This window comes from Limanda limanda, chromosome 8 (genome assembly GCF_963576545.1).
Source record: "Limanda limanda chromosome 8, fLimLim1.1, whole genome shotgun sequence".
Classification (NCBI taxonomy): Eukaryota; Metazoa; Chordata; class Actinopteri; order Pleuronectiformes; family Pleuronectidae; genus Limanda; species Limanda limanda.
Genome location: NC_083643.1, coordinates 28,845,342 through 28,872,443, shown reverse-complemented (window position 1 = coordinate 28,872,443; position 27,102 = coordinate 28,845,342). Strand labels below are relative to the sequence as shown.

The 27,102-nt window shown below is 41.5% G+C and overlaps 1 protein-coding gene and 1 long non-coding RNA gene across 2 annotated transcripts; both read left to right on the top strand.

Moving 5' to 3' along the window:
• Positions 1 to 200: 200 nt before the first annotated feature.
• Positions 201 to 19,163, top strand: LOC133009764 (carbohydrate sulfotransferase 1-like). Its single transcript, XM_061077298.1, has 5 exons — positions 201 to 530; positions 1,884 to 2,097; positions 2,600 to 2,826; positions 7,355 to 7,572; positions 18,827 to 19,163. The coding sequence occupies exons 1-5, from the start codon at positions 201 to 203 to the stop codon at positions 19,161 to 19,163; spliced, it is 1,326 nt and encodes a 441-aa protein (XP_060933281.1).
• A 3,339-nt stretch (positions 19,164 to 22,502) lies between these two features.
• LOC133008925 (uncharacterized) lies at positions 22,503 to 26,022 on the top strand. Its single transcript, XR_009680524.1, has 4 exons — positions 22,503 to 22,695; positions 23,899 to 24,051; positions 24,244 to 24,316; positions 24,625 to 26,022. It is a non-coding gene; the product is annotated as an uncharacterized LOC133008925 (long non-coding RNA).
• Positions 26,023 to 27,102: the final 1,080 nt, after the last annotated feature.

Genomic DNA, 27,102 nt, shown 5'->3' with positions numbered 1-27,102 from the left:
GAATGAGGTTTGGGTGAGGTTAAGGGTTAGAATAAGGTTTGGGGTTAGAGTGAGGTTTAGGTGAGGGTTAGTGCTAGAGTTATTTTTGTTTTCTAAGATAAAACAATAACAGCAGTCTTAATAGTATTTACTTTCCTCCTCATGTCTGTCTGTTTCTTACAGAGAGCACTGTGGCTCACTGATCCATCGGTTTAGCCATCATGCAGTGTTCGTGGAAATCCATGGTCCTGCTAGCATTAGCCTCCATAGCTATCCAGTACACGGCCATCCGCACTTTCTCCACCAAGCCCTTAAGCCTACTGTGCTCCGGGGGTCTGACATCCACTGGCCAAGCTGTCAACTGCAGCCTCAAAGATCTGACAGTGGAGGGCTCTGACCCAATGTGTGATGGGATCCTCTCCAACACCCCATCTTCCCCTAACTCCTCTCTCCCCACGTATGATGTCAACAAGAGAACCCACATCCTCATCTTGGCAACCACACGGAGCGGATCCTCCTTTGTGGGTCAGCTGTTCAACCAGCATCCAGAGGTCAGAATGTAATATACATTTATTATCATCAACAATAAAATTATACAATCATAGTAGGGCTGCACGGTATATCGAAAATCCAATCATTGCGATATCAACGTTCGCAATAGGCCTATTGCAAAAAACTGCATGAATGGTTTTTCATGCGCCACGCATTCACGCTCTGCATGTCAATATATTTTGCCAATCATATGGAGCCATGCGGAGGATTATTTATCCCAGAACCTGACGGAGAAGTTTCTTAACTTTCCAGCCGCTTGCTCGCTCCTTTCCCCTCTCTCTCTCTCTCTCTCTCTCTCTCTCTCTCTCTCTCTCTGTCTCTCTCACACGCACACACACACACACACACAGATCAGCCACAACTGGGCTTAGTGGAGCTGTGTATGGCTCCCTGGTGTCTGCCCCCGACTTGGTGGCACTGCAGCATGTGTATGTATCGCAAGTCATATCGTCATTGCGATATTAAACTACGTTATTGCATTTCGTATGTCTGGTGTCTGCCCCCGACTTGGTGGCACTGCAGCATGTGTATGTATCGCAAGTCATATCGTCATTGCGATATTAAACTACGTTATTGCATTTCGTATGTTTTCCTGATATCGTGCAGCTCTTAATCATACATTAATCATTTAAAGATGCTTAACTTGAACATGTTTTTTCTATTACTTGCTAATGAATTCTGGTTTAACGGGTAAATAAACTGAAATATTCTATATTTGAACTCAATGGAATAGAAAAAGACTGCCTTTGTACGTCATTGTACTGCTATGCCACACAGTTTAGTGCATCTCCGTAGTTCAGACACAGAACAAATACTAAGTAAATATGAAGGTTTAAAAAAATCTACACATAACATTCTACACATGAATAATGGGCACAACAAAACCAAATGCATTATAAGGCATGGGGTAGAGGGGGACAGGCTGAATGTCGCTAGCTTATATAGGACAGCCAGACCATTTCCCTGCTGACCAAACTCCTCCCATTAGAAATCTGCAGGAAGAGGTCTTCTTTGATAGGGTGATCACATCCCCTCTCATAATAACACTGGCATTCTTTATTGATATGGTTGTTGTGTATTTCTCCCTTTGGAGTCAAGGGATTGAAAGGTTCACCATCTCATCACTCTCTGAAACAAACACTGCACTGCCTGTTTATTTGGCTCAGCAACCACTGAAGCAGTGGGTTACTGGAATTGATAAGTAAGACATGGGAAAGCGATACCAAATGGAATATAATTGTTGTGTCTGAGGAGGCAACAACATCTTATTGATTGCATCTAGAAAATTCTATTCTCCACCTCCACAGACTTTTATATACTATTATCTTTGATTTTTTTTACATATATCCCAGGTCTTCTACCTGTTTGAACCCCTGTTCCATGTCCAGACGGCACTGCTTCCTCGGCTGGTGCAGAGTCGTAACCTGGCTGAGAGGAGGGTAATGATGGGTGCAGCCAGAGACCTGTTGAGGTCTCTGTACCACTGTCATCTCATCAGTTTGGAGAATTACATCCGACCTCGTCCTTCCAACCACTCCACTGACAAGCTGTTCCGAAGAGGAGCTAGTAAGGGACGTGCATCTTTACATCTCCATTTACCACCGGCATTAATATATGTCTCATAACTAGATTGTATTAAGATGTTCTTTTATCCTGCCTACATTTAAACTTGGTATTAATGTATCTCCAGTGTCCACATTGAGATCTAATTTAGATCTGATTGCTCTGTCTAGCACAAGTTAGTATCTTCTTCATTGATGTTGCAGGTTTATAAAAAAAGAAACAAAAAGGATAAAAGAAGATGGTAGCCATCTTTGACACAGTTTTATTGTGTTTCACTATCCCTCCTCATGTTGCATCTATACCTGTGCTTTCATTTGGTCAAGCTCTTTCTGATTATAGTCCATAATCCAACATATTATAGTATTTGTCTTTACACGCTGTCATCTTGTCCTGCTTCTACTAACATATTTGAGCTACAGTAATATTTAATTGATAATGCTGGGTTTTAATTTTTTTTAAACATTTGTTTTAAACATTGGTTGTATTGTTTATGTTCTTTCTTTAGGCCGGTCTCTGTGCTCCCCTCCTGTATGTGAGGTTCCCCTGGGCCCAGATGAGCAGAGCCTGGTTCTGACTGATGAGGGGGAGTGTGGGAAGAGATGTGGGCCGCTTAACGTGTCACTGGCTGCTGATGCCTGCAGAGGGAAGCGCCACATAGCCATCAAGACAGTGCGCATTCCCCAAATCAGTGACCTCAGAGCACTGATTGAGGACCCGAGACTCAACCTGAAGGTAGAGAAAGATTATTATTATTACTTTGTAAAAAAAAAAATGTATGTCAATATTACAGTTTTTGTCCATTCACATTACAGCTGTCAGCCAGGGGCTGACTGGGTCATTAATTCAGGTCTGGAATTTGACTCCTCTTTTCACGCAAAGCACTAGACTTCTAATTTTATTGGCTAACCCTATTTGTTGATGTAACGGTTACCAGACTAACAAACAAGTAGGTGGCGCAGCTACTCACTTCCCATTGCCATCTTTTTAATGAAGTCATCCTTGTCAATTGCTGTAAGAATCTCATTCTCTGTTGCCACTAGGGCTGCAACTAACGACTATTCTGATAGTCGATTAGTCACCGATTATTGAAACGATTAATCGACTAATCGGATTATGAATGACACAAATTCTCAATTGCTATTATTTAGCAAGCAGCTTTTAAATTTAGCTTGAGGTTGTTCAAGGCATGTGATGACTGAAAATAAAGACATAAAGATTGATACTTCATTAACAAAAATGTCTTTTAATAAACTTTGCTGCATATAAGGGTACTGTTGACACAAAAGCAAAGAAAAATCAAGTTTTTGTCCATTTAAAACCAAGGACAGGCAAAGTGCTAATAAAAAATATTAATTTAAATTTAAGTTTCCCTTTTTACTGTGAACCAGGAACAGGCCAAGTGCTGGTACTAAAAATAAATTAAAATTCAAGTATCCATTTTTCGTGTTAACAGAAAGGACAGGGAAAATAACATTAATAAAAACATCAACAAACGAAACTACAGTCTTCTTCAGACTAAATAATTGTGATAAAAAAAGACGTTTGTCAGGCAATAGGATAATATTTCGCTTTTAAACTCGTTAAAAAAAAGTTTAAACCATATTTTTGTAATGGATGCTAGAATCCTGCGCGCAGGTATATACGTGTATATATAACATCTGACAGAGGCGAGTCCGCATCGTCTCCGTTACGATGTCACACGTGCCTCCTCCTCAAATGCGCGTGTCCTGCTTCCATGGAGAGCAGGTCCGCCGCAACAAATACTGGACGAACACAACTGCAGCTAGTTTTTCTCGGGCTGTTACGGGTGAAGTTCTCCCGAACTTTTTACTTCCTGGTGCGCGACTGCGCGCGGCAGCAGACGCCGACATTGTTTTGTCGCTATTGCACATGCGCGACTTTCAGAGATAGGAAGGGAGCGAGATGGCTCACTCCTCAGCTACTTCCATCAGCACCTCCGGTAAAACGCCGTTTAGTTCCACTGCGCGGCACGAGAAACACGCGCTATGACGTCACCAACGATTCATCGACTAGTAAATTCGTCGGCGACTATTTTGGTCATCGATTTTTGTCGACGACGTCGACTAATCGTTGCACCCCTAGTTGCCACAAAAGTAAAAATAGGATTTTTCCAAGGGATTTTATTTTGAAATCTTATATCATATTGCCCTGATATTTACTGGCGGACAATTTGAGGTAAAATTACTTTTTGAACTAAAATTACTTCAGACTGACAGGTAGTTTCTCAATGACAGTCTGTTATTTTGTTGCTTAATTTTAAGTTTTTCTTCATTATAAATATTGACAAATTATTCATACAATGGTAATAGGAAATCAAAAAAAATAGTGTAAAATAGTTTCCAATGCAGTCGTGATTTTTTTATCATTAATTTGATCTATTATTCATCATACTTCATTCAGTTCAATACATTTTTCATTATGGCATTCATAAATTGCTCATATTGAATATATTTTTTGGGGAATTTTGTTATAATGGCATTAGAGAATGTCCCTGAAAAATATTGGGAAACAGGATTTTTATAATCATAATCAAGTAGCCAACTTTCCCTTCAATCATCTCTGTTGATTGACCACTCTAATGTAAAATCTTCTAAACCTTGAGATACTGACGGTGGCGGTCACCAGGAACAGGATTGAGGTGAAATATTTGTGTCACTTCTTAAGGATTGCTTCTTGATAATGTTTAATATGAGCAAGTCATGCGAACCTTGAAGCTGCACCCCAGCTGCTGAACAAGGAGCTGTTGACCTGTTTATTCAAAGTTCAGAGAAGCTGGACTCAGTATGCAGAACCTGAAATGAGATGTCAGCTTATTATTTCTCTGTGAATGTATTGACTGGTCCGCCTGGTACTATTGAGTCTGGAGGTTGCATTTAACCAGTCTTCACTAGTTGACAACATAGTGGACTAGATGATGGAAGGTTAGATAACCAATCGATGCAACTCTAAATTGGTATGGATTGAAAATGTGGTAAAAACAACTGCAGCCCCTGAGAGATACTCCGGGCATGTGTGCATAGACACATGGGCGTGGAATATGCCAGACACAGGCTTACAGAGCAGCAGTGTTAATTTCGTTGACAAAAACTATGACGAAAAATATTCATTAACAACCTTTTTCCCATGACTAAGACGAGACAAAGACTTAAACGAAAACAGATCTTTGAAAATAAAAACTATGACTAAATCTATTTCAACTTTTGTTGACGAGACGAGACGAAAATGTTGGTGGTTGACTAAGTCACAATAATTTTTTAAAACATCATTGTATCAGGCCGTCATGTGTGTGTGTGCTCCCAGATGGCACCACACACCGCCCCCGCCCCCGCTGACTCACTCAGAGACACAGTGAGATCAGAGCTCGTTCACGTGAAGCAGAGTTCTCTGGTCTCAGCTGCTCAGAGATCAGCGCTGCAGCTTCTTGATCAGAACAGAAGCTGCAGGTGGTTTCTACCGAGCTTCAGTTTCTGTGTCCGCCTCCAGTCTGACCTGCTCTCACTTTTTGTTTTCACATTTCGGCAACTAAAATATATCTTTTCAAGCTATTAGGCTGCAGCTATAGTTACAGTTTTTGTTTATTTCAAAATAGGGTAATTCTTATTTCATACATTTCCCACAAATATGGGGAGGACTCAAATAGCCATACATAGTTCTGTGTTTAATTTAGTAGGCCTACACTTGCCTGCGTATTTTCATCTCCTCTTCATAAGAGTTTGGTGACAAATTTTATTTGGGGGAAGAGGGGGCAAAATGGCTCTTTTGATAGTAAATGTTGCCGACCCCTGCTATAGACCTATGCTAGGAGGGATATGTAATGGACAACCTAAGTACTGCAAGCTAGACTATTATGCAGTTGTAGACACAATACAGAGGGTCCCCGGGCTTGAGAAGGGAAGAAAAGGAGTTTAATGCCCCTATTAAATTAGACTAAAACTAGACTAAAATGTAAATAGTTTTCGTCGACTAAAACTAGACTAAAATGTTCTGAGTTTTAGTCGACAAAACCTAGACTAAAACTAAGAAGGATACAAATGACTAAATGTGACAAAAACTAATATGCATTTTCCTCTAAAGACTAAGATGAAGACTAAATCAAAAATAGCTGCCAAAATTAACACTGCAGAGCAGAGGTAGTGTTGGGCCGGTAGCCTTTGCTACTCTCACCCTGATGTGACAGAGAGCATTATTATTATCATAAATACCACATATAACATCTGTATCAGCTTATATCAATAATTGAAGGCCAGCAAGCTGAAGCAGGTAAAGGCAGGAAGGCAGGCCACCAACTGATAGCAGGTCAAAACAAGGGGTGTCAGGTCACAAAAGAACAGGATGGTATGAGCGTAAGAGAAGAAAACGTCTCGCGTTTGTTGTAACTCTTTGTCGAAGACACAATGTTAGCCATTTATCTGGTATGAATGCAGGTGTTGTTCACCTTTGTTTAATCAGTTTTTTTGCAATAATGATACAAACACATTCATATAAGGAAACTTATTGTTACTCCTTACCATGTAAATTGTGTCCATGTCTTTACAGGTGTTTGTAACAGCAGCTCTTGTCTCCTTCCATCTTGTCAAATGTTCTGCGCAAGTAAAAGCCTCTTGTAACATCTGAGTCTGCATAATATGAAATATTCTCATGTAATGGCAAAAGTTAAGAAATAAGTTAGCAAATGTGTCAAGAACATGCAAGCAAAAGAACATCAAGATGCCTTAGCACAAATAGGAGAAGCTTTAATATAACAGCAGGCATATTACAGATTCCTTGATTGATATTGATTTTTTAAGACAATGGAATTGGAAATGGCAAATATTACAGCAAATTTAGTACTCTAGCTTTAGAATAACGGGACTAAAAGTCTATTTTTGAATCCTTCATGTCATTTATTTAGATGGAGCCAACATTCAGAGGAAGCTTAGAACAAGGTTCTAAGCTTTGAGCTCAAAAAGTAGAATCTAATAGAGCGGCTGTGGCTGGGGGGGTAAATCAGTCCTCATCTAACCAGAAGGTTGGCGGTTCAATCCCAGTCTTCCCCAGGCCAAAGTTGCAACATACTGAACCTCAAATTGGTTATGTTTTCTCAACTGGAATGTCCCTCAATTGAAACACACTCAAACCTCTAATCACATGCGGTTATATGGAGACATTCATCTGCACTGTTACTGACATCGTAATCACAGTATGTTCCTGGTAAATATGTTTCATTATCCTTTATGATTATCATCATCATCTTCATCAGGTGGTCCAGCTTGTGCGAGATCCGCGAGGTATCCTGGCATCTCGTGTTGAGACGTTTCGAGATACTTACCGGCTGTGGCGTCTATGGAGAGCGACTGGACGCCGACCCCACAATCTGGACCTGGGACAGATTAACACAGTGTGTGAAGACTTTCTCAGGTCTGTGTCTATGGGCCTGGCAAAACCCGCCTGGCTCAGAGGGAGGTACATGCTGCTTAGGTGAGAAGGACAGGAATAACCTCTAAAAGCAGAAATCACTTAAGCTAAATTCTTAAACAGATCTTTTGCCTTGTTTTTATTTCTTAGCCATCTCGGAAAATATATGTAACAGAATGATCTTCAAAATGCATGCACTAGATATTTGGATTAACTCTAAAAACATTTTTTAGAGCAGGAAGAATGCGTCTCACCCTCTTCTCCAGCTGACACCATTTCAACAAATATGTCCTCACATGGCAGTACTACTAGCTCATAGTTCATCATAGTTAATGGCTCCAAAATATGAAGAACTCCAACTTTAGGAGTTTTGTTAGTTAATTCTGTTTTTTGCCTTGAAACCGGGAGCTCTTTCACCAGAGAGATGCTCATGAACATCGGGGACACAACTCCGGATAATTTGTTTCCGACTTTCATTGCTTCATCTATCGACATATTGGACATTCTGTTAAAGGTGCGCTCACCTTTGTTCACACGGTGAAGCGACGGAGGAGAGGTAAACGGGCCGGCGCGCTTGTGCGTCTCTGCCGGCGGGGACCTGCACACCGCTTCCAGGAATATTCCTCTCCAACGTGCGCTCACTGTGCAACAAGCTGGACGAACTCCAGCTACTAGTTAGTAAAAACAGAGACTTCGCCTCATCCTCCGTTCTGTGCTTCACGGAGATGTGGCTGTGTGGATTGATCCCGGACTCTGCGCTGTAGCTGTCTGGCTTCCAACTCTTCAGAGCGGACCGCGACACGGAGCTCTAAAGGTGGAGGTATCTGCTTCTACACTAACTCTGGCTGGTGCAACGATGTGACAGTGATCCAACAACACTGCTCTCCTGATCTGGAATATTTTTTTATCAACTGCAAACCCTTCTACTCCCCCCGTGAGTTTGCTTCATTCATTCAGCTGAGAGGCGTTGGATTAGTGGCAGAAACTTGGACTATGGGCAGACAAGGTCTCTGGTTGTCTCTGTTTCGACTCCACGGAGAAACGACAAAAAGACGAACCTGGATTGATCTGTCCAAAAATCCAAGAGGATTCTCCCTACCCTGTCTAGTGCCCCTGAGCAAGGCACCTTCTCCCCCAACATATGCTCCCCAGGCGCCCTGCATGGCTACCCACTGCTCTGTGTGTCCTGCACCAGATGGGTTAAAAGCAGAGGTTAAATTTCCCTCCTTGCATGAGTGTGCTTGTGCATGTCTGTGCATGTGTTTGGGACAAATAAATGTATCTTAATCTTCTGGTCGGTGTTTACATCCCACCGCAGGCTAACGTGCAAGAGGCTCAGCGCATGCTCGCCGACCAGATACTGTGTGTGGAGTGGACTAACCCGGACTCCTTGTCCTCGGTGACTTTAACGAAGGAAATCTCACCCATGAACTCCCCAAATATAAACAATTTATTAAATGCCCGACCAGAGAGGAGAACATTCTGGATCACTGTTACACCACAGTAAGCAGGGCTGCACTGGGACTCTCGGACCATGTCATGGTCCATTTGATTCCTGCGTACAGGCAGAAACTAAAACCCTGCACACCTGTTGTGAGGACTTCAAAGCAGTGGACCAGTGAAGCTGTGGAGGATCTTCAGGCGTGCTTGGATTGTACAGATTGGGAGGTGTTCAGGACTGCTACTAATAGTCTGGATGAGTACATAGAGGCTGTGACTTCCTATATCAGTTTCTGTGGGGACAGCTGTGTTCCATCACGCACCAGGGTGAGTTACAATAATGACAAACCCTGGTTCACAGCCAAACTCAAACAGTTAAGGTTGGAGAAGGAAGAGGCGTTCAGGAGCGGGGTCAGAGTCAGGTTTATAGAGGCGAAGTACAGGTTTAGCAAGGAGGTGAGAGAAGCTAAACGTCTGTACTCTGAGAAACTCCAAAACCAGTTCTCAGCCAATGACTCTGCCTCTGTCTGGAAAGGGCCTAAGACCGATATATGCTTCTCCGTTTTGACTGATACGGGCTGAAACGGACAGAGAAACGCCCTCTCCGAGCATCTCAGAGAGCTTTTCGTCACTCTGATTTTTTCAAACTATCCGTGGGCATTTCAGAGAGCCTAGGGACAGCCCTTGGCTTTGATGGTCCACTAACAACAGCATTTCGGAACGACATCATTTCCGGAACTCAAACTTCCTGTTTCATTCCATATTTCACAATAAACCCAAACACAACTACGATTCTACGATTAATGTGACAAGTGTGTTAATCCAGCGGAGTTGTCCGGCTTACGGTGGCTGGTTAGAGCACTGACGGCATGTGTGTCCGGTCACATACGGTTATAACGAACTTTCATAATGGCACTAGCGTGCTAGCCACCATGCTTACTGCCGTGGTAACAATGCAAAAACCGCTGTCACGACTTTAATTCCACAGCTATTGTTACGTTCCCCAAACTGTCTAGGGTGGGGGAACAAACAGTTATAAAATAATACAGAGCACTAAACAAGGAAGCAGGGAACTTAGGTTTAACACGGATCATATATTTATTTAACAAGGTTGCTTAACACAAAACACCCTTCCCACACCGGAAGGGGAAAAAGAACAATGCCAAACACTACTATAAGTCAACCACCAGCACGTCTGCGCAGCCCGTCCTCACACAGCCCGTCTGCCCACCACGTCTGGTCCCAACTGTTGCACACTCCGGCTCTCTGGTCCACTGACTCTCTGGTTCACTGTCTCTCTGGTTCACTGGCGTTCTGGTTCACTGGCGTCCCCCTGACGCTCACCCCAGGGTTCTTATGGCCACACTCTAATGGCAGAGTGGCCCCAGCTGCGCCAGTGAAGGTGCCTCTCGCACACACACACACCTGGTGGAGACGAGAGAGAGGGGGAGAGAGAGAAGAAAAACACGGCATGTTTCTCAAATACTGTCAGGTTAGAAGCAAACACTGGGTATTAGATAGTAGCCTATCGGGAGTCCCTGCTGACTGTGTGTGGAAACTGAAGGGGAAGCTAGCTGCCTCCGTGTAGCTTCAAGCTGTGGAATTAGCAACACAGTTCGGAAACAAGACCGGGGAACTGCTGCGCTAAGAAACGATAACATCAGCCTTTTGACCCGCTGGGTGTCACTTTATTTTATTTAGTTGCCATCGTTCACTGTGTGTGAGGACAGCCGGGAGGAGGTAAATAAACAAACGTTGACTTATTCTACGCACAAATGAGGTAGGCTTCTCTGAGCTCGTCTTCTGTTGGGCCACCTACTGTTTGGCGGTGAATTTTTTCTCAACGTACAGTTGTCGGAAAAGCATAAATGAAAAAGAATCCGTGGGATCCGTGCGTCCCTCCGCGCGCCACGGAGTCGGAGAAGCATACCTAGAGCCTTTAGGCAGATTACAAACTGCGAGCCTAAAGCCCCCCACCCCACTAACGACTCACGCCTGGCCAACAACTTGAACGAGTTTTACTGTCCCCCCCCTCCTGGAGAGGGACGTAAACAGACTCTTCAGGAGACAGAACCCCCGCAAAGCATCTGGGCCAGACTCTGTCTCTCCATCAATCCTAGAAGCACTGTGCTGATCAGCTGTCTCCGGTGTTCACAGACATTTTTAACACCTCACTGGAGACATGCCACGTACCAGCCTGCATCAAGACCTCCATCATCATCCCTGTCCCCAAAAAAACAAAGATCACGGGACTAAATGATAACAGACCTGTCGCCCTGACCTCTGTGGTGATGAAGGCATTTGAGCGCCTTGTGCTGTTCCACCTCAAGGCCATCACTGACCCTCTCCTGGACCCCCTGCAGTTTGCCTACAGAGCCAACAGGTCTGTAGACAATGCTGTCAACATGGCCCTTCACTTCATCCTCCAGCACCTGGACTCCTCAGGAACCTACGCCAGGATCCTGTTTGTGGACTTCAGCTCTGCCTTCAACACAATCATTCCGGACCTGCTACAGGACAAGCTCTCCCAGCTGAGTGTGCCGGACTCCACCTGCAGGTGGATCACAGACTTCCGGTCTGACAGGAGGCAACGACGCCAGGACCATAAGCACCGGTTCCCCTCAAGGCTGTGTTCTTTCCCCTCTACTCTTCTCCCTGTATACAAACAGCTGCACCTCCAGTAACCAGTCCGTCAAACTCCTTAAGTTCGCGGACGACACCACCCTCATTGGGCTCATCTCTGGTGAGGATGAGTCCGCCTACAGGTGGGAGATTGACCATCTGGTGACCTGGTGTGATCTGAACAGCCTGGAGCTCAATGCTCTGAAAACAGTGGAGATGGCTGTTCCTTCCGGCAGGAGGCTGCAAGCCATCAGGACCAAAACCGCGCGCCACAAGACCAGCTTCTTCCCGACTGCAGTTGGCCTTATCAACAAGGCCCGGGATCCCCACCTGTCTTGGACTTTTATTCCGCCCGCACACCTCAAGGATGTGTTAAATTAACACATATTATATTATATTATACTATACTGCATTACATTGCATATTGCAATTTGACACTGTTCTGCTGTTTTGCATTTCACTTTTTACTTAACTTTTTATATCTTTTATATATTTTTATATAGATATGTTTATGTCTAAATAAATGTTACTTTGTATAAATATTAGAAAAAGTGAGTAAATAAGAAGTAAATAGTGAGTATATATATTTAGTTTTTGATTGTTTTTCTTATGTGTGTTGTATTTACTGTGTTTTTATGTTTCTATGTTCATTGTACGCACCAATAACCAGAGCAAATTCCAGGTAGGTGTAAACCTACTTGGCAATAAATACCTTCTGATTCTGATTCTTTAGTTCAACTCACATTAACGATATGAAAGACCTAACTAACCCCCCCCCCCTTCCATCGGTATAGTGGTGAATAGTTGGTGAGTGATTTTAATTTCTGGGTGAACTATCCCTTAACGCGGTTAAAATGAACATTCTGCCCAAATTTCTTTTTTTGTTCCACTGTCTCCCACTTTTCCTGCCAAAGCAGTTTTTTAAAACAATCGATCAGACTATTTCTGACTTCTTATGGTGTGGAAAGGCTCCTAGGATCCGCAAATCCACACTTCAGAGATGTAAATTCAATGGCGGATTGGCACTTCCGAATTTCCAATTGTATTATTGGGCGACACACATTCAAAAAAATTTGATTTTCGTTCAAGTCAGTGAATCTGCCATGGTGCCACTTAGAGGCACAGTCATGTGTTTCATCCTCCTTACCTGCTCTACTTACCTCTTCTATTCCATCCAACCTCTCAGGCTTCACAAATAATCAAGTGGTTCACTCCACACTTAAAATTTGGTATCAGTTTAGGAAACACTTCAAATTTAAATCAACATCTACTTTAGCTCCTTTACTGAACAATCATTTATTTACACCTCCGCTTACAGATTCAACCTTTCTCACATGGCATAATAGAGGCCTGAAATGTTTTAAAGATCTTTACAAAGATGGTATTTTTCGCAGCTTTACAAATCTCTCAGGAGAATTTCATCTCCCACCTTTTCATCTCTTTCGATACTTTCAAATCAGACACTGCGCTAAAGCTTTGTTTCCAGTTTTTTCCTCCTCGCCGCCGACCCTACAGTGGGAGGTGCTTTTAAACCACGATCCACTTCAAAAATCACTCATCTCTAAAGTTTATAATGAACTTCTGTCTTTTGATTGCTCTCCAGTTACTAAAGTTAGGGCTGCCTGGGAAGATGAACTGGATCTTAACTTGGAGGATGACTGGTGGGACACTGCTCTTAAGAAAATTCACACAAGTTCATCCTGCGCTCTACTCACACTTATACAGTTTAAAGCAGGGGTCTTCAACGTTTTTCATTCCAAGGACCCCCAAACAGGTGGAGAGATGGAGCAGGGACCCCCTACTTTATATATTGTATAAAATTGTGTCTTATATTAAACTGGGCCTAGTGCCATGTATAAACATAACTACCCTGATATTGTGCATTCAATACTAAGCTAGTCAAATATTACACGGGTTCATATATTTAAACAGTGGGTACGGAAAGTATTCAGACCCCTTTAAATGTTTCACTCTGTTTCATTGCAGCCATTTGCTAAAATCAAAAAAGTTCATTTTATTTCTCATCAATGTACACTCAGTCCCCATCTTGACAGAAAAAAACTGAAATTTAGACATTTCTGCAAATTTATTAAAAAAGAAAAACTGAAATATCACATGGTCATGAGTATTCAGACCCTTTGCTCAGTATTGAGTAGAAGCACCCTTTTGAGCTAGTACAGCCATGAGTCTTCTTGGGAATGATGCAACAAGTTTTTCACACTTGGATTTGGGGATCCTCTGCCATTCTTCCTTGCAGATCCTCTCCAGTTCCGTCAGGTTGGATGGTGAACGTTGGTGGACAGCCATTTTCAGGTCTCTCCAGAGATGCTCAATTGGGTTTAGGTCAGGGCTCTGGCTGGGCCAGTCAAGAATGGTCAGAGTTGTTCCGAAGCCACTCCTTTGTTATTTTAGCTGTCTGCTTAGGGCAGGGATGCCAGGGTGAAATTGGACAGGGGGCCAGATTTTTTCAAGCAAGACCTCAGGGGGCCGGATTACACTTTCGGACTGAAAAGGCCAAACACTGACTCAACACATGGGCACCAAAATAGCCTCACAATGAGGCCTAAAATTACATAGCCTAAAGCAGGAGACAGTTACCCTCTAAAAACGTTACATTTTCCTATCCATGCAAGTAGCCTACATTTATAAATTAGAAATGCAACAATTACTTTTATTATATTTATTGAAGGCTTGCACATGAAAACAAGTCAATGCAAAATAAGGCCAATTAAAAGAAGGCCAAGCCAAGTAGGCCTAAACGAGTCACAGAAAGAAAGCGCCAGAATAAAGTAGTCCAACATTAGACCATGTGATTGAATATCCAGTAGGAATTAGTAAAACAAAACGGTTCTTGAAAAAATAGGCAAATATGAGCTATCTAAAAACTAAATTGGCTCAATAACAGATGAGGCACATTAACTTTGCCAGTCCTCACCAGTCACCAACCCATATTTCCACACATCCATGTGCCTTTATGGCACTAGCCTGGCTATCAGTCAACCCCAGCCCCTTTTATTCCCTCCCCCCCATATCACACTGGAAATGATAAAATATATCATACTCTCTGTATATTCTTTGTATACATAAGTCTATATACACATATTTATACATGTGTACATGTTATAATTACTATTATTATATCACTATTAGTATTATTATTATATATACTGTTGCTGCCATTATTACTATATACTGCTTTTATATTGGTATAATTACTATCATATATAAATATATATTATGTTATATTATATACTATATATACTGTACTATTCTTATATACTGTCTAACAATAACATTACCATCTGTTTTTTATTCTTTCTACCTCAATATTTTTTATTTTATTCTATTGTATTGTATTTTTGTATTTTATTGTATTCAAATGTACCGGCTGCTATGACAACTTAATTTCCCTTCGGAAAGTAATCTATCTATCTATCTATCTATCTATCTATCTATCTATCTATCTATCTATCTATCTATCTATCTATCTATCTATCTATCTATCTATCTATCTATCTATCTATCTATCTATCTATCTATCTATCTATCTATCTATCTATCTATCTATCTATCTATCTATCTATCTATCTATCTATCTATCTATCTATCTATCTATCTATCTATCAACACTCGTCTTCTCCCTCCACTTCCTCATTCACCCCTGACACGCCAACGAACCAGCCAATGAGAGTCATCCCACACAGCCATTGGTCAAGAACTGTCACATGTCCGACCCCGACCTATTCACAGACACTCAGGACATCTCAGTACTTATTCAACACGGTGTACTTAGCGGAACATTCATAACAACCACATATCAAGCAGTCAAACAGAACAGAACTCAACTATCAGTTCGTTACAATATGTATTAAAATAAAACGAACCTTCGTGTGTATCTCGACATTTGGAGAATACGGCTTGCTGTTTCTGTAGCGATGATGCTAGCTCGTTTAGCTTTTGAGTCCGGAGTTGCCCTGTGTACTCGCCGTATTTCTCGGCGTGGGTCTCGTAGTGTCGTTTGATGTTGTACTCCTTTAGTACAGCCACTTGTTGACGACAGATAAGACACACGGGTTTGCCTCCTACTTCCCAAAAGAAATAATTTTCTCTCCATCTATCCTGAAAGATGCGAGCTTCAGTGTAGACCTTCCTCTTCTTTGACAACATCTCGATCAGCACTACCGGCGCTGCTGCAGCTGGGGCGGGCAGCAGCAACAGACCAAACTAACGGAGTCCACCGAAAATTTTAATTTTTTTTTTTTTTTTTAATTCCATCAAAATTAAATTAAAATTTATTTTCTCCCCTTATCACCCTCGGGCCGGATGTGATGTACAGTCGGGCCGGGTCCGGCCCGCGGGCCGTAACCCTGGCATCACTGGCTTAGGGTCATTGCCTTGTTGGAAGGTGAACCGTCGGCCCAGTCTGAGGTCCAGAGCACTCTGGAAGAGGTTTTCTTCCAGGATATCTCTGTACTTGGCCAAGTATCTTTCATCTTTCCTTCCTGTCCCTGCAGCTGAAAAACACCCCCATAGCATGATGCTGCCACCACCATGTTTCACTGTTGGGATTGTATTGGGCAGGTGATGAGCAGTGCCTGGTTTTCTCCACACATACCACTTAGAATTAAGGCCAACAAGTTCAATCTTGGTCTCATCAAACCCGAGAATCTTATTTCTCATAGTCAGGGAGTCCTTCATGTGTTTTTTGGCAAACTCTACGCGGGTTTTCATATGTCTTGCACTGAGGAGAGGCTTCCTTCCGGCCACTCTGCCATAAAGCCCCAACTGGTGGAGGGCTGCAGTGACTGTTGACTTTGTGGAACTTTCTCCCATCTCCCTACTGCATCTCTGGAGCTCAGCCACAGTGATCTTTGCGTTATTCTTTACCTCTCTCACCAAGGCTCTTCTCCCACGATTTCCTAATCAAGTCCAATCAGTTTAATTAAACACAGCTGGACTCCAATGAAGGAGTAGAACCATCTCAAGGAGGATCAGAAGAAATGGACAGCATGTGAGTTAAATATGAGTGTCAGAGTAAAGGGTCTGAATACTTATGACCATGTGATATTTCAGTTTTTCTTTTTTAATAAATTTGCAAAAATTTCTACATTTCTGTTTTTTTCTGTCAAGATGGGGTGCTGAGGGTACATTAATGAGAAATAAAATGAACTTTTTTGATTTTTGCAAATTGCTGCAATGAAACAAAGAGTGAAATATTTAAAGGGGTCTGAATTAGGGATGCACCGATCCGATATTTGTATCGGTATCGGTACCGATATTGAAGAAATTTCTAGATCGGGTATCGGTGACAATGGGCCGATCCATATCGGCGGATCTATTCAGTGTAATTCTATGCTGTGCGCTGTGAGTGACGTCATACGCAAGCAACACGCCGTGTTTACAAAATGCAGCGAGCGAAAGGATCAGCTCCCCCGTGTCACTTATGAGTTTAACAGCACACTGGGGGGGGGGGGGGTCCGGTGGCGCCTCACGGCGTCGCTGGTGCGGGGGGCTTTTCCTCATTTTCTTGGGACCGCGGGGTGGTGTCCGCCGGAGGGGCCCCCAGCGGGCGACGTAGCTGAGGTGATCCCCGAGAAGGGCCCGACACGCGTCCAGAGTCGCCTCCGCTTCTGACCGCCGTACCCGGTCCCCTCCGACGGCCCGCCTTCCGCACCGGCGACGACTCTGGACGCGTGTCGGGCCCTTCTCGGAGATCACCTCAGCTATGTCGCCCGCTGGGAGAACCCTCCGGTCTGGGGGGGCCCCTCCGGTTGCGCGGGGGGGGGCCCTCTGGCGGTGCGCCTCGGCTGGCGCCTAGCAGCTGACTCAGAACTGGTGCGGACCAGGGGAATCCGACTGTTTAATCACAACTTATCTAATCTTGGATGGATGGAGGTTGTCAGGCAGATGGTCAAATCAGCCTCACAATATGTTGGATGCATGTTAATGTGTATTGAAAGACATTTAAATTCGTGAAAAAAAAAAAAATATATATATATAAATTTTTTTTAAAATTGCCTAATCAACCAAAGATTTTGCGACCCCCCTGCAGTACCTCCGCGGACCCCCTGTTAAAGACCTTTGGTTTAAAGTACTGTTTAGAGTCCACTTTTCTAAAGCGCGACTGTCGCAAATCTACCCCAGTATCACTGACAAATGCGACAAATGTCATGCCTCATCCTGCAATTTAACCCATATGTTCTACTCTTGTCCGCTACTCTCTTGCTTTTGGCTGAACTATTTCGACACCATGTCAAAAATACTTTCAGTGATTATAAAAGTCTCCCCCCATGTTGCCATATTCGGGCTCCCAGAGAACCATAACCGGTTTACCTCTACTCAATTAGACATTTTAGCTTTCACTTCCTTACTGGCAAGACGCCACCTTCTTCTCCACTGGAAGTCGACTAAAGCTCCCTCCAGTACTCAGTGGCTCAACGACACCATGTCTTTTCTAAAGCTGGAAAAGATCAGATATTCAGTGAAAGGTAGCTCTAACAAATTTTATAGTAAGTGGCTTCCCTTTCTTACATTCTTCCACTCTCTCCAGTCCCTGCCCCCTGATTGACGGACCTCCCTCTCTCTCTCTCTTTTCTCTCTTTCTTCTTCCTTTTCATTCATTCATTTACTTATTCTTTTTTTTGTTTTTCCTTTTGTTTTTGTTTTTTTCCTTTTAATTTGTTTATATTGTGCAGCTTTAATACTTAATTGTTACTTAATAGAATTTTCAGTTATCTATCTATCATTATTGTTGTTGTTTTCATTGAGTTGTGTAATGTGTTGTTCACTGGACCACGTTCATGTGGTCCATAAAATAAGAAAAACATTCTAGGAGGAAGACTGTATATACTATTCTTGATCCATCAAGATGCGCAGTGTTTTTGTGGTGTTGTTTCTGTGTATTGCTGTTTGTCGTGCTGAGATTTTGTTATACCCAATGTAAATTTGACATTGATTCCTGACCTACTGTGCCTAACCTCTTAATAAAAATATATAAAAAAAAAAAAACATTCACACACGAATCACAGCAGTGTCGAAAGTCACATTTGCCGCATACAGAGGAAGAACATTGTCAGTATCACTTTGAGTGAAAAGAAATTACTTTAAGTTGTTTTCTTGTTAACCTCAACAATATTTGAGCTGCCTTCACCATGCATTTTCAGTTGTCTGAACCCTGTGAGTCTTATTTATATAATGATCATAGGTGTTGACAAACAACTCAATGATCTTTCCTCTCTACTTCCCCCTGGGCCAGGTATGAAGATATTGCCAGGTTTCCTGTACAGAAGACCAGAGAGCTCTACAGTTTCCTTGGTATGGTTCTGGACCAGAGTGTGGAGGATTGGATCATCAACAATACTCGGGGTAGCAGTGATCTGTCGTCCCGGCACAAGTTCACCACAGTTCGGGACTCTGCTGCTAATGCAGAGAACTGGAGGGTGAAACTATCCTTCGACATGGTAGTTTACACCCAGACGGTGTGCCAACCAGTTCTGGACATCCTTGGATACAAGAAAGTCTTCCACCCAAAAGAACTGAGGAACTTCTCTCACTCGTTGGTGGAGGACAGGATGTTTCTTCCATTTTTCTAAACAGCTGATGATGGGCATACACTACATCCAATGAGTGTTCAAGAAACCATGATAACAAGACAGTACTGAAGTGAATGGGGCTGAGATGATGTGTTCCAAACTGTTTGGCTGATTTGAATATCCTCAGTATGTCTGGTGGAGGATGAGAATAAGATGCATCCTTTCCAGTGTTATCAGTGTTACTTGGGGATCTGGGCCGCTCTGTCAACCGTTACTATTTATTTATTTATTTATTTTACCCTTTGAGCAATCAACTACCTCAGTTTGTGCCATTTTCCCCTTAAAGAACCATTTGACATATTCAAGCTATTTCATGGTGAATCAAATGTTACAGCTAATCATGTTTAATATTCTGAATGTAGAATAACTGATGAGCTAAAACATTAGGACCACAGATAGAGGACGCATGTTAATTTGATTATCTTGGAATACAACAATGGCAGACAACAGGGTAAAGAAAATATTTGACAGTAAGTGAACAATTGGTTATCGAGGTCAACATGTTGAATGTGGAAGACATGTGCAGCTGACCTGAAAAACCTGGTTAACGGCCAAATCATCTTGGCAAGACCACCGGATCGGACATTCTCTAAAATGGCCAGGCTTGTGGCGTGCTCAAGGTCAGCAGTGGTGACAGTGATTGGAAGAAAAGGGAGGGAAAACCCACAAACCTGCCTAACAACGATGAGTGAAGTCAGTAAAGGCTGCCTTGTCAGTGCAACTGTGGCACAAATCCCAGAAAGTTTCAGTGAAGTTTATGGAAGAGATGTGTTGCTAAAAATAAATATTTTTCTAATAATTGGCTCCTGAAAGGGTGAGTTCACCGAAAAGTTAAAATTCACTCATTATCTACTCACCTCACTATGCTGATGGAGACTTGGGTGAAGTGTTTGAGTCCACAAAACACTTCTGGAGTTTCAGGGATACAGTTTGTTGCAACAGAATACAATACAATATAAGTCAATGGTAAGTCCTTCTTCAGACGTAATAGAACAACAGAAAAAACATAACATACGTCCACACTGCTCCTGTGGTATCATCCAAGTGTCTGCAAGCCCCGACATTCATATTCGGCTGGAAACAAGGTCATTTACACCGTGTTGTAAGCCCACTGGAAGTGGCTAAGCTAGCTGCCATAGCCAAACAATGGTGTGTCCAAGGGTCTGTGAACGCACCTTGTAGGAAGATATCAGAGGAAATTTAGGCCTAAAACATGGTGTAAATGACGCCGTTTCGAGTCGAAGATGAATGTCGGGGATTGCATGACACCACATGAGAAGGGTGGAGGCATGTTATGTTTTTTCTGATTAGTGGTGAGTAGATAATGAGTGAATTATCATTTTTAAGTGAACTATCCCTTTAAGGATTGGTTCTAGATTGATCATGCTTTACCATTGACAGACAGGTATGACATTGTGTTGGTGCCACCATGACTGTACACCATTTTGTCAGTTTGTTGTTATAGCACAGAGAAAAGCTTATTAAATATACTTTTCATGATATGATGGTTTATCCATTATTTTCTCATTAAAATATATTAGTACAAGCAGTGTTTATACATATCACTTTCATACCCACTTTATTACACAATATCATATAAAGAACCATTTGCAGCAGAAGTTTGTCCCAAACAGAGAGGCGGACTTCCTCAGAATGGGACGTATAGTTTACAGAGCTGGACCAGAGGGAGGTAGGTACTCGACTGTTTTGCAGTTCAATAATTTCATGTTGTAGTAGATCATCAGTTTGCATCGAAGCACATCAGGGGGTGACTGTGCTCAGGAGAAACAGAAGGTTGATGGTTCGATCCCTGGCACCTCCAGTCAGCAGTCTGAAGTTTATCTGTATCAATGCATGTGTGAATGGGTGAGTGTGTTTTATACTGTAAAGTGCCATATAAACACAGTCCATTTACCATCAACTGGTTTCACGTTTAACAGCTTAAGCAAATATTTTAATTCCAATAAATCGTCTCTTCTGTCAAACTCAGGAGTAATCCCACACATAGATATATCTAGTTGGTCTTGACTTGTTAAGTCAGTTGTTTCATGACAGGCCAGAAATTAAAACCCAAAATGTTATGTAGTGTCCTTCAATTATTTTTGCTATATTGTACCACCTCAGTTATCAGCCTGTTCCAGCAACTCCACAACAAAACAAAGCTCCTTCATAAATTATCTTTATAAATGAGAGAACTATTAGCTCCAGGCACGTGCACAGACATTTTGGGGGGCAGGTGCTCAAACATACATAATCTCTATAAAGCTGACAACACAGTACACACACATTTTTGTTTACTGTTTTCTGACAGAGTTGAAGTATAAGCAGCATTACACTAATAATATACCTCACCAGCCTTTCATGTAGCTTAACTTAAGACCTACCTTTCATTTCAATATTACGATTTTAAATGAAACAAAACTAGTGAACTTGTCTAATTTGTAGAACAGTAACACTGCCTTTAAATTATCTGCCTGCCTGCTTTACTGTCTGCCTGTCTCCTTCTCTGTCTGTCTGTCTGTCTGCCTGCCTGCCTGTCTGTCTGTCTGTCTGTCTGTCTGTCTGTCTGTCTGTCTGTCTGTCTGTCTGTCTGTCTGTCTGTCTGCCTGCCTGCCTGCCTGTCTGTCTGTCTGTCTGTCTGTCTGTCTGTCTGTCTGTCTGTCTGTCTGCCTGCCTGTCTGTCTGTCTGTCTGTCTGTCTGTCTGTCTGTCTGTCTGTCTGTAGCTATATCTCCCTCTCTCTCTTCATTCAACATGCAAACGTCAGTAAACAGCTGGAAAGGCTTTGAAATCACGGATTTCGTGAGTTTTTTGTTAGTTTATTTTTTATGAAACGTCGGACCAGTTGCGACGTAATGTTTTCAGCGGCGCTAAAAATTGCACACACAGCGTCATTACCTGTTTGTCTGATGCTGCGGGTCAGAGGAGAAGTGGCTGGAGTGCAGCCGTCTGGCGCTCAGCGCTAGGAGCAGGAGGAGGAGGAAGAGGGAGGGAGAGAGGAGAGAGGGGGGGCTTCTGAGCGCAGCGGAACTTCTCACAAGAACTCAAATAAATGCCCCGTCAGATATCAAAACACATTGGGGGGCAATTGACGACAGAGAGAGTAATTTTCATTCTTAAATATTGATGAATGAGGAAAACATTGGGCTCCAGCAGAAGGGCACTTTTCTCCTCCAGGGCAAAAGGGCTGGTGCTTGAGCACCACTAGGGGTCTACACTCTTAACCCGGATTTTATTTGAACTAAACTTGTTTAGTGGTCATAACTTATAATGTCTAGTTTCGTGAAAACAGTATGTCATTACTTAATGAAATGAGTTGTTTGCACTATTCACCTGAAACACACAACGTTACTAATGATGTTAAGCAGAGCTGACTTAGAATGTTGCTTTTCTGTAAGAAAGGGGAGGGGCCTATTTGAATTTCTGCTCGGTGGCATGTTGGGACATGCCTGCAGGGCCCGGTGTGAGGAGTCTGGCTGCTGCTGCTTCACGAGTGATATTCGACGGTGTCAAAGCCTAAACCAAGTGGAACGGTAAATATAATTTTCAGTAGCTTTCCTGGATATGTTACTACAAAAGAAAAACGGTCCAGTGACCATACAAGCTAAAGTTAACTTGTGTCAATGTGATTTTCTGTCGGCTCATAGATAGCTGCCGACCACAAAGCTTCAGCATTCATTTGAAAACCTTTTTTTTCTTCTTTTGTATTAAGCAGCGTTTATTAATCCTACACCAAGTGGAATGGCGAGTGTTTAATTGAACAATCTGTGGATATCTCTGGGAACAGTGACCTAAAGGCTTTGTGTTAGTGAGGGGCATTATGATTGCACGTGCTTGTGGCTAACGCTAGCTATTTTCTGTTCATAACCATATCTATTCAAAATGCGTTTATGTTACTGCAACTAAGATGTTAGGCTGACGTTTTTTAATTTTCTCTTTGTTGTGAAAATGCAGTGGAACTGTAAGTACTGTGATTTTATATCTGAGAAAAGGGGTCACCTTTTAAAACATTACAGGTTAAAACATGGGAGCTACACCAGAACTGTAGCATTCCCTTGCTTACACCAATAATGTTTGTGCTAATTGAATTCCATAAATGCTCTTAAGGTATACTTATCTAAGATTCACCCAAATGCACAGGAGGCACACATGTGTGAAACTGCCCAACTGACCTTTCGACTCTGAACCTGCCATAAGCACGATAATGGAACGCTGGCCTGCTCTGCTACAAGTGAAGTAACTTGTGACCACTTCTTCAGAAGTAATGAAACGGCAGAAAAAACATAACATGCCTCCATTCTGCTTCCATCAGTGGTGTCATCAGAGTGTCACCAAGCCCTGACATTCATATTCGTCTCGAAATGGCATCATTTACACCAAGTTTTTAGCCTAAATGTCCTCTGATATCCTCCTCTGGAGTCTGTTCACCCTAGCACACTCCACACAAGCTCTCACCCTAGGCTGCGCAGTAACATAGCTTCTTCAGGTAGTGGACATTTAGGGCAAAAACTTGGTGTAAATTACGCCGTTTCGAGTTGAATTTGAATGTGACAGTGGGAGTGGGCTTGGTGACACTCAGATGACTCCACACAAGCAGTATGGAGGCATGTTATGTTTTTCTGTTTAATTACATCTGAAGAAGTGGTCACAAGTTACTTCACTTGCATTGTTTTTGTCTGAAAGCTTGTAAAAACTTTAAATGATACATTTTTTTAATGTAACTTTGTATTTTTCAGATCTACATGAAGTACAGTAGGATTGTGGGCAAGAACCTCAAAAAAGAATTCTTTGAGGGCATCGATCGGCACAGTCCTTGTCTCGTTGAAATATTTTGATGTAAGAGAGGGATCATTGGGCAGCAGTTGACTCAGCTATCACAAGAGACCAAGGTTGGTCCATACCCATCCTGTATTTGCATTGTTTTCACAGCTTATGTAATTTTCCAAAAAAGTTGTACTTTATTAATTGTGCAGTACAATCCAAATTGTGCTTGGTTATTTGGGCACTCCCATACAAACCATTAATTTCCTGTCATTGTATCCACAGTATCTAACTCTTGTTGTCATATTACTCTCCAAAAGACTACAGATCCAACAGATATTCGTACAATGATGCTCAGAGGCCTTCTCCAATGACTTTTTCAAAGCTTGCTTTGTAAGTAACCTCTTTCTTTATCAAAGAGTATATAACATTGTGAATGTGTCATGTTGATCTTTTATCAATTATTTGTTAAAGGGACTCATTTTCTACTCACCACTATACCGTAGGGGTGGGTGAAGTATTTGAGCCCAATTAACTGCTTTTTTTTTGTGATGTGTTTGTTAATTTACTCCTTTAATCATGACCAATTCAGCCCTCCCTCATGTTTCGCAATATCCCATGACTAGGCTACATTGCTAAACGTTACTAATGCTTATTTAATGACAGAGATGTCTTTGTGCTCTTATGTTTGTCTCCTTAAGGACTCAGATGATGATGATTCCTACCAACACATCGACATTAGGATCCTTCTTGTTGAGCAGTCAACAAGAAGATGCTGCATCTCTATCCAGCATCTTTGAAGATAATCATTGAGGAAAAAGTGGTGATGGTTAACATTGAAGACCTGCTGAGGGCTGTTTGTCTTCTATTGGGACTTGCATACGCACTTAACCTCAACTACCCCAAGTCGATGAAGCACAGATTCCAGTTCATTCAACAGGTACTTCTATCGTTGGGCCAGAGTGCGCTAAAACCAAGGTTGCAAACACTGAAAAATGTAATGATCTTAAGTGAAGGTCAATGTGGTTTTAGATCAGTTAATACAAGATGGTTTAAAAAAGGCCATGCACCCACAAAAACTCCAAATCCACAATTTGCTTTGCCCTTTCTACATGACTGTATCTGTAAAAATAATTCTGTGGGTATATTTCTGACTAGTTTTCTTACGAACACAAATGAATTTGTTAGCACTCGATGTATAACATGTATACATGTATATAAAGTTTTGGTCTCATATGGACAAATCCACAAGCTTGGTGTCTGGCTACACGGGAATAGCACATAACAAAACGTTTTTTGTTTATTTGTATTATGCAAGAATTTATCTAAGTTTAATGAAAGACAGGAATTTCCAGCCATGTGTGTTCCATGGTACAATATGTGTTGTGGTGTATGCTCAGGACTGAATATTGTGTTCACCAGATTTGAAAATTGACACGGTTTATCTGTCCTTCTCCAGTCAGTTTAAGTTTTAGAGGCTTGTAGCCAGTTTATATGTCCAGTTTTTTATACATACATCAGATATTGTTATATGCTGTGTGTTATAATCCCTTTCCAAACTAATTTTTATTTAGTTTATTCAAGCTATTTGAGTGATTGTCATGAGTGGTTTATTTGACTTAGTTTCTAACAGTACTACTAGCAACAGTGGAAGAGGCCGATTACGTTTTATTTGTGGTTGTTCTAAAAGGTAGACAAAAGTCAAAAATGTCAACACTGAATCAGTGTTTATTACTTTGTATTATGTTAAAACTGATATAAGTAAAAAAAAAAATGAGAGGGGAAAGGAATTTTCAGCCACTTGTATTGTACGGTGCAAGATATAGAGGCATATGTTTGACTGCATTTTCTACTCAGTTGATTTTATACAATCTCTTAAACAGTGTTAAATTGTTGTTTCCAGTTTAAATTCACTGATGTATGGGTCATAATGTTTACAAGGATTTAGCAGATATTGTTATACAGTACGTCTGTGTTCCTTCACCAAACAAAGTGTTACAGGCAGTTTTTTTTGTGTCTGTTTATACTTGTCTTAAAAGTATTACTGTTATATAACATTTTAAATGTTTTTTCAAGAATAAAATACATTGGAGCATTTATATGTATTGTTTAATGTCTTACTTTTCATTTGATTTTGTTTAAACAATGCATTTTGCAAACTCAAAATATGATTACATTAAACTTAAAGACATCTCTTACATTAACAAATGATTTTAAGTAGAGTTAAATAATGTTGTAGTTGTTATTACTTAAACATGTTAGTTTGTTTAACTTAAAATTATAATTTCAATTCACTTAGACTTTCTAGTAGAATTAATTTATGTTAACTAATGATTTTGAGTTCAGATTACTAATGTATACTCAAATATGTGGACTAAATCAACTAAGGTTTTTATGTTAATACAACTTAACTTGTTTAGTTTTTACCTTATGTAAAAACTTAAACGGTTTAAGGCAACGGGTTTCCTCACCTTTTCAAGTAATGTCAACTTATTCGGGTTAAGAGTGTATCTGTGCACGTGCCTGATTAGCTCACTTACCAAAGAACTTGTTTCTGTCAGAATGTGGTATTGTGAGAGCTGCTTGTTGGGCTAGTGACACTCAAGCAGGAATTGTTTGTGTTTAGTGTCAACAAACTCCACCAAACCGTGTTTTCAGTCTTTATCCAACTGATTGGATTGCAATTTGTCTTTGCAACACATCCAAAAGCTTCATGTTTCCAGGCAAAATGATGGTCACGCATCACTGTTACTGGCCTGTGTAAACTTGCCACACTAGCTTGTCTGGACAGTCACCATCATCGTTTGTAGTAATGATAGGTAACAAAATGTGCGTTTACTTCGCCCTGACCTGAAGGGCACACGGCCCAAGGCCCCACCTTGAAGGACATTTTAGATGACTGCTTTATGTTAATTTGATTTTTATCACATGAGCTCAAAGGTTCAGAGGTTCAAAGTTTAATGACACTTAATATGGACGTTTTATTTGATTTCTTCACAAGATGATAAAAAGTATAATGAAATGGAATATTATGTTAATGATTTTTATGAAAATGAAAGGCAAAGTTGGCTAATTTTTATTAATGCTCTTATAACTTGCTTATATTAAATATTGTTTTTTTAAATCCTTAAAAGGTGACCAAGATATTTCACTTCATTTTTGTTCTCGGTGACCCCCAC